We start from the raw sequence: 15,929 nt of genomic DNA, 5'->3' as shown, positions 1-15,929 counted from the left end.
GCTCAGGAAAGAAAACATCAAAATTTTAGGCCCATGGCCAGGAAGCTCCCCAGACCTTAATCCCATTGAGAACTTGTGGTCAATCCTCCAGAGGTGGGTGGACAAACAAAAACCCCACAAATTCTGACAAACTTCAAACATTGATAATGCAAGAATGGGCTGCCATCAGTCAGAATTTGGCCCAGAAGTTGATTGACAACATGCCAGAGCGAATTGCAGAGGTCTTGAGAAAGAAGGGCAACACTGCAAATATTGACTCTTTGCATAAACATAATGTAATTCTCAATAAAAGCCTTTGAAACTTATGAAATTATTGTAATTATACTTCAGTATAACATAGAAACATCTGACAAAAGATCTAAAAACACTGAAGCAGCAAACTTTGTGATAACCAATACTTGTGTCATTCTCAGAACTTTTGATCTTGCTACAACCCATGGCACAGTGTGGCTGAATGTTTGGGGCACAGCCTAATTTTTGGAAAAGAGATGGATGTTGATGCTTCATTTATATGTTATGGTTCAGTCAGCTTGTCTTGTTTGTTGCTCATGTGTCTTCTTGCATTATGTTGAGCAAAAAAAAAAAAAAAATGATGAAATAGCTAGCAAAGCTCAAAGACCGGTAGGCCATTCTTTTAAATGTGAAACTTGAAAGAACCTAATATAGAATTAGAGAATAGTATTTAATAAAAGGAAGATATATTATTTGGGTTTATTTTAATTACTAATGTTATTATCAAATTTATTATGTACATTTTCATGTATGTTAAAAAGAGTTCATTTTTTGGGCCAGGAAACATTAAATTTTTGTCCATTTAAATTACATTATATGACCTAAATTCCAGCAGCAGTTCAGTGTTAGTAACATTAGTACATCATAATAGGTGATATCGGTCTCGCATCTCTCCCTCAACTGGCCTGCCCCTGCAGTGAAGTATTTGCATCTTGGTTGCAGCTGTCTGTCTCCTCCCTCTCAGCACTCTGTGCCACCCTCCACTTTCTGACTCTCTGCAGCTCTTTCTCTCATTTGCCTTTACCTCTGTTACTGCTTGTATCTGTAAACTCACAGCTTCATCTTGCTTGCATTTTTTGTAAGACTGCTCCTTTGGCAGTTGTTCAGAAAGCAGTTAACAAACACCTTTACTTTCTTGCAAGGTGAGGGCTTCAGCCTGTGACCTTCTAGAGATGAACTTGTGGCTAAGAGTCCAGTCGGTTGTTCTTGAAACCAGTACTGTATGTGACTTGTGGATATCCTTTCTTTAACCTTAACCTAAAAATGTCTTAGATTTAACCACTAGTTTGATATAGTTAAGTATATTCCAAATGTAGCAATAATTGAAAAAAATACATCACTTGTCTTAATGAAAAATATGCTGTCCGTCACCATATTCATATTGATTATTACAGCTTTTTTTCAACTCTGTTTCGCAAACATTTTCCTTGGTTTTGAAGATCCAGGTTTGTAGACAATTCTCTTTGCAGAAACAAAGTTCTCCACCTGACTCTTATATTCTGTCTCATCCCCCTTATCAATACACCCCCATAAGTACACAGTCATCTGAGAATTTCTGCAAGTGACATGACCTGGTGTTATATTTATAGTCCAAGGTGTACAGGGTGATGAGAAAAGGAGACAGAACTGCTCCTTGTGGTGCTTTAGTGTTGACCATGTCCATATCAGTAACATACTCCTTGAGTTTCACAAACTTCTGTCTGTGGGACAGATAGTCTTCTACACTAGATTGCCAGAAGTATTGGGACACCCCTCCAAATCATTGAATTCAGGTTCAAATCACTTCCATGGCCACAGGTGTATAACATGAAGCACCTAGGCATGCAGACTGTTTCTACAAACATTTGTGAAATAGGTCACTCTCAGGAGCTCAGTGAATTTAAGTGTGGTACCGTGATAGGATGCAACCTGTGCAATAAGTCCATTTGTGAAATTTCCTCGCTACTAAATATTCCACAGTTAACTGTTAGTGGTATTATAACAAAGTGGAAGCAAAACAGTAACTCAGCTATGAAGGGTGTGGAGGAACTTGACTAGCCTGCACAGAGCCATGACCCTCAACCCGATAAAACACTTTTGGGATGAATTAGAGCAGAGACTGCGAGCCAGGCCTTCTCATTCAACATCAGTGCCTGACCTCACAAAGGCTCTCCTGGAAGAATGGTCAATAATTCCCATAAACACACTCCTACACCTTGTGGAAAGCCTTCCCAGAACAGTTGAAGCTGTTATACCTGCAAAGGGTGGCCAACTCCATATTAAAGCCTATGTATTAAGAATGGGATGTCATTAAAGTTCATGTGTGTGTAAAGGCAGGCATTCCAATACTTTTGGTAATGTAGTGGTATCTAGAACAGTGTTTCTCAACTTTTTTGGTTTTGCAACCCACTTTTTTCCACGTAAGCCTTTTCGTGACCCACCAAGGGAGAGTGGGGTTCTTACTCAATGAATCAAACAAGATTGTTGGAGAAGGTTCACCTTTCTTGCATTGAGCACAATTGTCAGAGTTTCCCCGTTACTGAAATTAGCACTACCATTGGCATGGTGGGCAACCATGACAAGCTAATATTATAAACAACCGCAACTCTCAACCCACTGGCCACCTAGAGGTTAAGAAGCAATGATCTAGGACACAATAGGCACATATAATCTGAGCCTACCCTTTAGCCGGGAAGGCACTATATAAGTCAAAAACATAATCCTCACAGTGCTGCCTTCTTTGTCCAGACTAGAATAAGACTTTTGGAGCAAATAGATAATTTCATCTTTTACTTCCACTTTGGCTTATAGGCAAACTGGAATGGATCCAAGTGGTCTTTCACAAGAGAACTCTTGAAGATATTCATGATATGGGATGTAAATGCCACTGGTCTGTAATAATTAGGTGAAGAGGTGCCTACTTTCTTTGGAACTGGGATAATGCAGGAAGTGTTCCACAACAGCATGTTCAACATAAGCCTTAAGAACTTCAGGACTGGCTCCATCTATTTGCATGATTGAAAATATTGTGCATTCAGTACTGTTTTAATTTGTAGTTTCAGCTCAGATTTCAGTCAGAAAATAGAAAGAGCCACTTACTTTACATATGAGAATCTTGTGAAGATTTAATACATTTTGAAGTAAAGAAGACCATGTCTTTTATGAACAAAGATAGGCAAAAAAAAAAATACATGAAGCATTAGATGTTTTGGTTTCTCTTCAACATGTTTATTAATTCTTCGATAGTAAAGGAGAGTCTATATTAAAAGAACTGCAATTCTATCAAATTTCACCTTAACCTTATTTTTCCATGTTACATTTAAGATGCCTGTTTAGCAAAAAGTGAATAAAGCTGAGCGAGTTAAGAGGACAAGCAAGCATGACATCATATCACCATCTGCTATTGATTCTTATAGCTAGAAAATTATAGTTATTTCTTTTTTCCAATTTTAGTGACATGATGTCCATTACCCTTCCCACCCCTGCATTTTTTTCTGCTTTTGATTTCCCTTTACAGATGACATGTACAGGATTGCAGAGCAGAACATGTAAGGTAAAGAGCTTTTTAGAGAGTAAGAGATTTAATTTTTGACACAAGTGGTTTTTTGTTTATTTTTAAGCCTAATTTTTAGACTGGTGTTAAGTAGTAACTAGAAAATGTTTTTAAGTATTGTTTATTCATTCATTTATTGTTGTTTCCCACCATTTAGGTTCATCTTCTGTATTACAAAGTCCAGATGGTAACTGGATTGCTTTACAAAGTACAATACTTTCTCGCCCAAGTTTACTCGCCAAGCCAAAAAGCCAGCTCTATGCAGCTCTTGAAAAGGAGACAGACATTATCTCTGCATATGATGAAATGGGTACTGACACAGATGATGAATATGACTGGAAACTATTCCCTAACTGAGCAAAAAAGATCACCACGGAGGCTGTCTGAAGAAAGCTGCTACACTGATTCCCAGCATGACCCAGAATGGACATATACAAAGCATTGGCCAGTTACCTCACCATCTTCAGGGCGGTTTACCAATACAGAGACTGTAGGTTCAGATTCTGAAACCTCATCTTTGCATTCTCTGAGGAATCACTCACCATATTCTCATAAAGATCCAGTCCTGAAAAGGAAGAGCCCATGTCTTGCTGAATCTATGGACATTAATTTCAATCCACAAGTGAGGAATTTAGGAACTGCTGACAGCAGTGAAACTGAAGAGATTCAAAGTGATTCTGTGCGCAAAGCACGTTGTAGAAGAAAAAACTAAATCATCATCCCAGACTGCACAGCAGTAGGAATGGAAGCTCATTAAAGATCCAACGCATTCAGCCTTCTGCTTCATTTCAGGTAGTCGTATTCACTTTGCACATTTAATATAATGTGATTGAATAAATATCTGGACTATTTACCTTGATTTTGTTTTTATTCTCCTTGCTTATTTTAATATCAGCTAGTGGAAAAAATGTATACTTATTTATTGGGCATGATGAATACATCATCTGATTCCTCTATCTATCCATTCATTCATTTAATCCACATCGCAACCTAGAAGAAAGCACAACTGAGATAGACTTCTGTTCATTGTACTTTGTGATGTCACCTCAAATATTTTTTTTTACCTGCAACCAATGTATAAGCTTGATTTTTTTTAAATAATAAAGACAAAAGAAAGTGCAGTTAAACAATGCAGTTAGCTCGTGTCTAATTTTGTCAGTACTATGTGTGTAGTAGTAGGTGAATGAGTTAACGTGCATCATAATATGTAGGGAAAGTAATATTTATTAAGCAATAAATGTATAGATCTTCAGGTTTAAAAACTTGTTTCCCCACAGTGAAGGGTTCTGATGTCTGTTATACTGGGGTTGGCTATAATGGTATAGAGTCGCTGGTTTCTCCAGAAAGCAGGGCTAAAGCAAATAAGTATATCACATTGATTGTATAGAGAAGCAATTAGATTCTGATGCATGTGAAAACTTTAAGGATGACTGTTTTTCCATGATCAGTGATCTGAATCTTATAACATGCCCTTACCAGACTCCAAGTCTTAATCTGATTACCCTCTTGACATATATTCTAGGATGGCACCTATGATTATTTCCACCAGTATCCAAACACCAAATAATGTAGTTTCATATTGAAGGATGGTTTGGACAAAACTCCAGTACAGTTACAAACACTTCTATTAATGGTGCTTTTGGAATACATTCATCTTATACAAACAAAAGCTGGTGAAACTGTATCTCATGCAAACTTTACATGCCCAGCATGTAGAACAAATCACTGCCACACATCCACCGTCCACACTACCACTAAAGAGACACGGTTGACCCAGCACATCGCAGATCAATCCAGAGTGTCTTATTGGAAGACATTTTATTGATTATATACCTCCAACAGAAAAAAGCAGAATCCAACTTTAACTGTGCAGTGTGCAGATCAAATTCTGATAAATCTGGAAAGAAAAACTGAAAAGAAACACGCTATTATTGTCCCAACTGTGACATTGGATTGTGTCTGTCTTTCACTGTGCTTTAAGATTTACCACACAAAGGATTCATTTTGAGATTATATACTGTTTTGGCATCATTAGCAGTATTATTATTATGTTACTATTTTTGTTCAGTTCATATTTTTATTTATCTTAGCCATTATTATTGGTATCATCATTATAAAGTTTAGATTATTAAAAATGTAATTTTTCATTCCAAAAAATCCAATGCTTTTTACATTTTTTTATTTATTTTTTTTTAAATAAAATGCAATTCTGAGGTTAAGCACACATTTCTGTTGTTACAAGCCATGGCAGAACATAACCATTGAAGAAACATAATTGCAGAAGCAAAAAATAAGCCATAATACAGCTTAGTCAAGGGCAGTGTTTTGGGTATGAGAGGAGTGCTGTCATAACTCCACTCATGATGATGACTGGGAACAGAAAATGTATTCTTGCCTCACAGAAAATTGGGAACTGTAATAATGAAAGGAAATTAGAAATAATTTTATCACAAGGGTGGCTCATAAACCCGGAAGACATGTTTTCTTAAATCAAAACCTTTTCTGCTGCTTCAAAGTGGAAATATTTGTAAGTTTTCAGGGTTTTTCATTCAGTTATGTCTCCCATTAGCCCTATTTAAGCTTCAGAACAGACAGCATTATTTTTAAATTTATAAAAAAGCTCCTTACTTTATAGAACATAATTTTATATGACAAATTACTATCTACCTTGAATGATTGTGTTACCTGGCTCTGCTTGGGAAAATTTCTAAGTCAGAGAGCCTCAGTTATAGTGCCAGTGGTTAATCGGATGTATAGATTTTTGTTTTTTTAAACTGGGACTAATGTTATTAATGGGATTGGTATGAAAGAGATTGCAGCAGTATTCTAAATTAAAGCAGTTTTAATTAAAGCTAATTTTTTTTTCTTTCTACAATCTCACTAAATTTCTATCTAATCACTAAGGCAATGTTTGAGATTTTGGGGTATGCGATTTTTACTGTTATGGGGTAAGTTTTTATCCCTAAAATTTGATATATCGAAATGCCCTTTCGTAGATAGCTAATGCCTTAGGTGTAACCATCCTAGCAAATTTAATCTTTTTAGCTGTAAGGGAAATAGTGTATTTGTTGACTGAGCGAGTGAATAGGTCAGATAACTATGCATTACCGGTATATATAGATTGTAGAGAAATAATTTAAGATTAAAAATTACCAAACTAATCCTTTTAACTAAAAAAACCTATTCTGAAATTACATTTCTCCACACTTGTTTTTCTACTAGGTTACTCTTCAAAAAAGTGTTCCCAAGTAAGCCTGTGGCAGCTAACCTTTGGTTACTGAATCTAACTTCCATTACACATGCCCTGTAAACAAAATTTTACTAAATTCCATCTTTTTTGACATTTTTTCTACATTTGTAATTGTCACAACTCAAAAAATACTTCCAGGTTTTCCTTTTAAAGATTGGTAATCAAAAAATTCTTTAGTCTGCTAATTTATGACTCTGCCTTCCATCTATGTTCTAAATTAGCTTTATCCTGCTATTTGGTAAAATTGTGCACCAAATATAATTTTGCCATTATATTAATATTAAAAGTCTCAAGGAAAAAAAAAAAATTGTAAATATGCCAGAAGGTGGCAGTATTCAACTATAACAATAAATGCCTGCTCTAAAAAGTTGTCTTGTGCCTACAGTATTTCCTAACATAGCCTGTAAAGGCCTATTTAGTACAGTTTTTGTACATTTAAAGTGACAGCCCTTGCTGTTTCCAATGTGAAATGATTTTCATACCCTGCTTATTTGGTTTAAAATTGGTGTTTTAGACTTAATACAGGTTTTAGCTTAATGTAATTAAATTTTAAAATTAACTATTTATGTATCAAAGATGCCACACAGCTATTGTGTCCCAAATTTGGTTCTGTTGTTATGGTGTTTTTCCAGGGTGTTTTTTTTTTATTATGTTGTCTTCTGCTGGTGTACAGACAATTTTTGTATCTTTGGGACCTTTTTCTATGTTTGGTAGCAGCCATGAGTTCAATTAGGAGCTTGAGGGTTGGTTAACAGTGCCCTCCTATGAATATTTAGGAGATAGTTTTCAGTCCTTATTGATTGAAAAAATTTTTAGCTCCTGCTAATCACGGAATTTGTTGCATCAACTAGCTGGAATGGTCTCTTCTCTACAAGTTGCCCTTTAACTCTAAAGTCCCCCCCAGCATGTATGTACTGTCCTGTAATATTAGCAGCAAACAGTGATACCTTTCAAGTCACTTGTACCAACCTCATTAAATGGTCATGTTGTGTCCATTACCATCTTTTTTAATTAAACAAAGAATTGGCCACTGTCTTGAATATAACATCCAAACCTAAAACAAATTTTAAAATGCAAAATCGGATTTTGCCTTATGTCAGAACTTGTGAATGGCATCTCTAACTATCTCAATTAAATAAAAAAAAAACTTTTAATAAGATCTGCGGTATGTACTTAATTTGGTAAGCTTTTGGCATATAATATTATCAGGATATGCTTTGGATTAAAATATCAAGTTACACAGCCACCCAAAGAGTTATTCATATTCTACTAAATGTGTCCGTATTTTTGTTATTTCCATTCATATTTATGACTTTAGTTGTTTTGGGTGCTTAGGAGCTGACACTTCTAAGCACTTTAAATCTTAAGGCAAAAAATTCACCACAACAGATCATTAGTACAATACATATTTTACACATTTGCATGCACTTTTACATTTGGGGAATTTAAGATATTGTAATTATTCATATATTTAATTAAAATATATACCACCAGTTTTGCCATGAGCAGCTTTCTAACATTGTTGAATTTTCTTGATTTGAAGTTTTGTACTTGTACATCAATTACAGAAGAGCCACCTACTGATCCGTTTCTCCCTGATGACCCCCTTGCCAGCCAGGTGCTCACTCACTAGGATATTTAACACAGGACATTACTATCCTAAGGATAATTTTACCGGTAGTGGTTGAGTAAATGTTTTGGACATTCATGTTACAGGCAATGGTTTGTTTTACAAACTTATATTGTGCAAAAATGTGTTACACAAATGTTTTCAAATTTTTATGAAGACATTGACAGTAAAGCAATTGAAAAATGGTTGTAATGACATATTGAAATGATTCTTTTGACTAAATACTAAGACATTGTATATTCATGTTTGCAGGTATTTCTAACATATTTAAATAATGTGAGACTTTACAGCAAATCCTTTGCGTGATATAGTTTGATCAAGTCAGTGTTTTTCTGGTGGCAAAGTATGAAAGTTGCAAAATAAACAAAAGCTCTACAAATGATCAGACTGGTTTAGACCTATTAATTTAAATTTTAAGGATGTTTAAGATAGAAAATAGAAATTCTATTCATACTGGTTTATCAATATAAAGCAGTACTTGACTAAAGTAGAAAAGGAGAAAAAGCTATCAATTTACTAACCCACTGTTCTTTAATGAAAGTGGAGAACATCTTGCTTCATTAAAAAACTCAAGTATTATTACTTTCATTTGATATTCACTGGTTAATGTGATGTCTTTAGATGAGACATTTGGGTAAGACTTGGAGTGGTGACCTTTCAAGCAGAAAGGTGTTCAAATTTGTTTTGCATATGAAGGGTTTCCTCCATAGGCAGAATGTCTAAAATAATGCACGAGACCTGAATAATGAATTGGTATTTCATTACAGTGTATAGGGAAAAAAAGAAAGAACAACCTTTCAAATTGTGTTGAAATGATACCCATTTTCTCACACTGGTTTTTGAGTTTAGAAAACTAAGGGTAAACCGTATATTGCCAAGCATAAAACTGATGCTGAAAGAAATGAGTACAAGAAGAATCTGTTGGGATCATATCGTGATACTTGATCAAAATGTACAGTAGCTTGCTGACCAAGAGAGTGGAAACATGACCCTTTATTAAATTCTGACTTTTTTGTCTTAGAGCTAAAAAATTCACAAAGTTTTTTGTTTGCTGTTCCTTAACTACTGTTGTTATTGTGAACTAAAGACAACGCTTAAGATGCATTGTTCTGTAACAATTCTTAGTTTAATGCATTGTATTAAACTGTATTAAAAGGATGTTTTACATTTACAGGCAGTGTATTCCACTTGGCCTGAAATTTCCTAATATAATTGCATCATCAAGTTTGAATTGTGTTATCCTTTGTAATCAACCTTTTTATTGCATTATAACTGCAAGTGGTGTTATTAACTGATGCCTTAACAGAAAAGAGGAATTCCTAATAAATTTGATTGTTGCAATAGGATAACGTTTTTACTGTGTGCTGATTTTTTTTTTTTTTTTTTCTTCTCCTATGAAGTACTTTTCTGATGGATCACTAGGGTCAGATCACTTTGATGAGGAACGCCCTATGCAAAGTGATACAGATGCCATAGAGCTGGAGCTTAAATCTAAACTGTCAAGAATAGCAGCTAAGATAAGTGATAAGGACTCCTCTTCTGAGGATGAAACGGAATGGAACGTCCTACTCCACCAGTGAAAGTGCCAGAGGAGAGCTCATCATGTGAGGATGCTGATTGGAAAAGTATATGAGATGGCTTCAAGGTAAGGCCAGATTTATTAATGATATGCTACTTTCAGTTGAACTGTAGAAGAACACATTATAACCTCGAAGAGAGTATGTGCCACATGAAATAATTTGTTCTAGTGGAGTTTGACATTAAACACAATATCTAATCAACAATGCAGATAGCCTTCATGGTAAAGCTTGGAAGGTTCTTCAAAGTCATACTAAGAGCAAAGGGTTGAACAGATTTGGAACAAGTATCTGGGTATCTCATATACCAGCCAATAACACTGATATTTCTATATTTTCAGTACAGTAAAACCTCGATTAACCGTCAGTCTCCGTTAACTGTCAGGACAAAAAACAAAACAAAAAAAATTAATATATATATATATATATATATATATATATATATATATATATATATATATAATTAATATATATAATATAAAATATATTACTGCCCTACTACTGCTGTATGGTACACTGCAAGCTCTGCACATCGGGACAACCGACATCCCCGGCTCCACGTGTCATGCCGCATTTTGAAATCACAGTGTCAGTTACGTACCTTAAGTTTTAATAGTGTTTCATAGCTTTTTTCTTTTGTTATAATTAATCTACACTGTTAAGGGACAATAAACATAATGTGTGGTGTTGGAATTGTCACAAAAAAAATTTAATTATTAAAACATTTATGAAATAATCAGAGTGCTTCAAGTGTTGCTTCAATTTATGGTGAAGGAAGAACAGTGAACAATGTAAAGGCATGATGGTGACAAAATTGAAAAAACGTGTTGAAAATGGAAACCACTGACCAGTAATGCTGTTCTTGTATTAATATTAAAAGTTCTTCTACGCAGTAATTTTCTTTATAAATTCTGTTTTTGTTAATAAATTGTGATGTGCAGCAGCTGGCGATGGGCTGTGCGGGAGCACAAACGGTTTCTGTCCTGTAAAGGAGCAGACGCGCCTCTTAGGAGGTGAGTGACAGGAGAGTTAAATAGAAAAAGGAAGGTGCAGCAGAAAAAAGATTTGAGCAGGGAGTCAGAAGACAATCCGCAGGAGTGTTTCCGAGATAGAGAGAGACACGTGAGTGGCACAAGATAAATTGATTGGTAGGGAAAGGTTTTTTTTTTTTTTATTTTTTTTTTAATGTAATTGTTTTGGAGGTGCTGTAACCCAGATAACGGAGTATAACACAGGGCACTGTTTGTTAAGGAATGAAGACTCCAAGTAAAATGTAGAAAACTCCAGTACTTCTGAGTTGTATTTTCTTATTACGCTGGTCATTACAATATTATATGAATTACAGTAATTTTTGTAATACTATTGTATTTATTTACAAAACGAAATTACCAAAATCTAACTATACACCAAACTAGTCTGCTGTATATTTTTGTAAAAGTTGCTGTTCTGTTATCCGTCTCTTTCTCTTATCCATCATGGCCTCAGTCCAGGCCCATGACGGATAATCAGTTTTACTGTATTTAACGTTGGCTAAGGTCATTTTAGATAGATAGATAGATTCTTTATTAATCCCCAAGGGGAAATTCGCATACTCCAGCAGCACCTTACTGACACAAAAAACAATATTAAATTAAAGATTGATATAATGCAGGTAAAAAACAGACAATATCTTTGTATAATGTTAATGTTTACCCCCCGGGTGGAATTGAAGAGTCGCATAGTTTGGGGGAGGAACGATCTTCTCAGTCTGTCAGTGGAGCAGGACAGTGACAGCAGTCTGTCGCTGAAGCTGCTCTTCTGTCTGGACATGACACTGTTTAGTGGATGCAGTGGATTTTCCATAATTGATAGGAACCTGCTGAGCGCTCGTCGCCTCTGCCACAGATGTCAAACTGTCCAGCTCCATGCCAACAATAGAGCCTGCCTTCCTCACCAGTTTGTCCAGGCGTGAGGCATCTTTCTTCTTAATGCTGCCTCCCCACCACACCACCACGTAGAAGAGGGCACTCGCCACAAACATCTGATAGAACATCTGCAGCATCTTATTGCAGATGTTGAAGGGCGCCAACCTTCTAAGGAAGTATAACCGGCTCTGTCCTTTCTTACACAGAGCATCAGTATTGGCAGTCCAGTCTAATTTATCATCCAGCTGCACTCCCAGGTATTTATAGGTCTGCACCATCTGCATACAGTCACCTCTGATGATCACGGGGTCCATGAGGGGTCCTGGGCCTCCTAAAATCCACCACCAGCTCCTTGGTTTTGCTGGTGTTCAGGCGTAGGTGGTTTGAGTCGCACCATTTAACAAACTCATTGATTAGGTCCTCTATACTCTCCTCCTGCCCACCTCCTGATACAGCCCACGATAGCAGTGTCATCAGCGAACTTTTGCACATGGCAGGACTCTGAGTTGTATTGGAAGTCCGATGTATATAGGGCTGAACAGGACCGGAGAAAGTACAGTCCCTTGTGGCGCTCCTGTGTTGCTGACCACAATGTCATTTGTATATTTATATTCCTTTTAATAAAAAAGATCATTTGTTTAAAAACTGTACAAAGGTAAATAGTGATTGTATTTAATGTGGAAGACCTGGAGATGCCATGTAATATTGAAAGTTGTCTGAAAGGCCTGTGGATGATGTTATAAGTCACTTTTTTAGGATTTTATAGAATGTGTTTAATGGTTTCTATAAGAGGACACGATTCTTTTTTTTTTTTTTTATTATTTTAACTGTAATCATTCATACAAATTGATCAATTTATACAAAAAAATAGGATTGAAAAACAAGTCGACCCCCACCCCTGAGAGAGAGAGTATGGCCAACGGGGGTAAAACTTGAGGCTTGTAAACATACCTAAATTGATGAGTTTAATAGGCCAGTAGAAATGAATGGAGAAGAAAAAGAAATGCAGAGATAATTGCTTCCTTGGTGCTTTAAGAGCTTATTCTAAAATTTTATTGATTATATCCTGCCAGGTTTTAAAAAAATTCTGTACAGATCCTCTAACTGAAGATTTGATTTTTTCCAATTTCAAATAGTGTAAAAAACCATTGGTTACCCACTGACTTAAGAGGAGAGTTAGGATTCTTCCCAGTTTAGCAAATAAGGTCTAAGAGACACAATTCTAATACTGTGGACATCAACATCAATTTGGCCAATATTAATAATTAGAACTGTTAAGTGCATAGTCTGAAATTTTTATCCAGGATTTGTTTTTTTTTTTCTTTTCATACAGTACATGGTTCTGTCCATTTGCTTAACAAACTACAAATTCATAAAAAAACTGAAAAATTTCTACAAAAGCAGTTTCTTTCTTTCTCTTTATTTCTTTCTCTAGTGGTTAGTGGGCCAGAGTTTTTCAAGTGTGTGTAAAGGAGCTGCTCCAGATTTGAACTCCTTTTTTTACTTTTCTACAGTGTATTTACTATGTTCTCATGGAGCAATTAGAGAGGCCCTTGTTTCTGTAATTTTTTTATCCAATCTAGCTAAAAATCTTACTCTCTCAAATGTCCTTCCATTTTTTGAGTAACAATGTCTTAGAAAAGGATCTCCCCTTAATACGGACAAGTGGTATCCAAAAAAAACACTGGTTTTAGGAGAGAGATGGATGTATCTACATGAATCTCAGGTCTACATTATTTGTATGAAAATGTGCTATATAAAATAAATGTTGTTGTTGTTGTATGAACTAACGTATGCAGTGAAGACCATGAACAGAGGGAAGCTTTAAGGGTTCATGGGCTCCTAGATGTGTTTTATCTTTTTCTGTAAAATGGTTGTTATGAATAAAAGTATGCACCAAGGATTGTTGTGTTAGAGCTGGAGGAAATAATGGGCTTGTTATCCCTAAAAAGGGTGACCTATTTGAGATCAAGTACTGCAACCTGTAGCTTTGCTCTGCATAGACTAATAATTCCCTATATAAATGTTGGGTGGCCAGCAATGACGGGTAATTGAATGTATTATTCACGCACATCAGAGTTATTCAGTGCATTTACATATGCTTGTAATAACCTGGTTATTCACAGAAACATGGTTGGTGAAAATGCCATGTAAACGCTTATTCTGGTAAAACCAGGATACCTGGTCAATGAGAAACCAGATTAACACATGTAGGTTTCTCTGTGAGTGACCCAGTCGTTTGGCTATATAAACCCTTAAACGGGTTACACTTAAGAATTTTGTAGTTTGCACTGTCTGTTACACTCTGCTAGCTTGATCATGCTTTGTACTTTCTTCCAGCAGCCACAGATAGAAAACGGTGGAGGTGTCCACAAAGATAAATTTTCTTGAGGAAACGCTCAGTTGATCGCATTTATTCCTTCTCCTGGCTGAAATATCTGTCTTAATATTTCAGAAATCACTACATTTATTTTGTTGAGCTGAACAATACAGTGCTAAGCTCATCAGTACAATCTTGAGAGTAGTAGGCTTTATTTCTTAAAAGTAATGTGTATTGCAATGTCCAATTGGTTTGTAAAGTAACAAGGAAAACCTAAACACAATACTTGTTTTATTGAAGTAAAAATACTTTCATTACTAGGTGTAAGTCAAGGCTCAGATTTACCAGTATGCCATCCTTTGCAGGGCTCAGTCACACAGCCAAGTAGAAGTAGATTTTTCTGCATGCTATCAAGTAATACAAACCTATAGAGTAAGTGTCAATTTAGGTTTAATCCAGCTACCATATATAATCGTGTTTAAGTTCTCCCGCAGATAGGTCGGGGCTTGATTTGACCGTATAATTTCTGATATTTTACAATGTCGGTTGTGTAAGTTGAATGCAGAAAACTCATGCTATTGGTCCAAGAGATTGATATGCTAATGCTCACCTGAGAGAGTAACCACAGAATACACTTTTTTTTTCTTTTTTTTTTAAATGTATTGTGCCTACGTGAACACACAGTGAAACCCGAACTATTCTGAAGTGACGTTTGCACTGTTTAGTGTTTTTTGTATTTCACACCATTATACACGTAAGAACATCCCTTATCTACGATGGAGCATTTGATCAGAAGAAACTATGAAGCTGGTTTCAAATTAAGTTATTGAAGTGGCAAAATAAATTTGTAACTGCGCTGCTGCAACAGAATTTGATGTCTAAGAAACTGGTGCGATGATTGCAGGAAGCAAGATGATGTAAAAAATAAAAAGAAAAGAAAAATAGTGAATTATTGTTGGCTCAGGTCATAAATGTAAAAAGGTGCTGAATGAGATTTAGTTCACAGAACATGTATTTATTAAACACAGCAAAATGATCAGGTTTAGCTATGTTTCTGGTCAGATTCATATATTTGCTTAGGACTTAATAACAAATGCTGGCCAGTGAAATGTTCATTTTTTCCATACAAAAGAAGACAAAGTAACACAAAAGATATTGCATTGGTTGTAATGCATTTATTTTATTCATTACTAACTATATCACATATTTGGGTAACTATTACTTTTAAAAGTAACATTCCTCACACTGCTCAGTAGAAGCATGCTCTCAAATTCATGGTGGTTGTTGACAATGTTTACCTTGTTTTTACAGCAGCAACACAGATGATATCATAGTGGTAGTATAAGATCTGTTATACTCCATCGAGGGACAAACTTTGGGTTTGGTTAGTGAAATGATCCCAATTTAGGCAGGATTCTATAGGCCACCATTCTATAAAGGAACTGGCAGTCTGCAATGGTGTGTGCCATGTCTCATTTGTTGATTTCTTGGTTATAGTCAGATGCCAGTTTTATGGAGAGAGAGAGATCATTTTTCATTGTTAACCATTTTTAATGTTTTTAATGTTATTTGTCTTTTAGTAATACTGTGTTTAATTATTGTGTTGCTGTGAAGCTTAAAAATCTATAGTAGGATGGCTTAACTTATTTTTAGCCAAGCAAAATTGAACATTTATAAAACTTAAGACAAAATCACACCAGAACT

At 35.5% G+C, this 15,929-nt stretch overlaps 1 protein-coding gene across 1 annotated transcript in view; it reads left to right on the top strand.

The window, feature by feature from the left end:
• myripb (myosin VIIA and Rab interacting protein b) overlaps positions 1 to 15,929 on the top strand; it is a 602,328-nt gene that overhangs the window by 454,406 nt on the left and 131,993 nt on the right. The window contains 2 exon segments of the mRNA XM_051928763.1: positions 3,702 to 3,879; positions 3,881 to 4,248. Coding sequence (XP_051784723.1) covers positions 3,702 to 3,879; positions 3,881 to 4,248 — 546 coding nt within the window.

This window comes from Erpetoichthys calabaricus, chromosome 6 (genome assembly GCF_900747795.2).
Source record: "Erpetoichthys calabaricus chromosome 6, fErpCal1.3, whole genome shotgun sequence".
Taxonomy (NCBI): domain Eukaryota; kingdom Metazoa; phylum Chordata; class Cladistia; order Polypteriformes; family Polypteridae; genus Erpetoichthys; species Erpetoichthys calabaricus.
The sequence above is the reverse complement of the archived record's forward strand: the minus strand, read 5'-3'. Positions and strand labels throughout refer to the sequence as shown.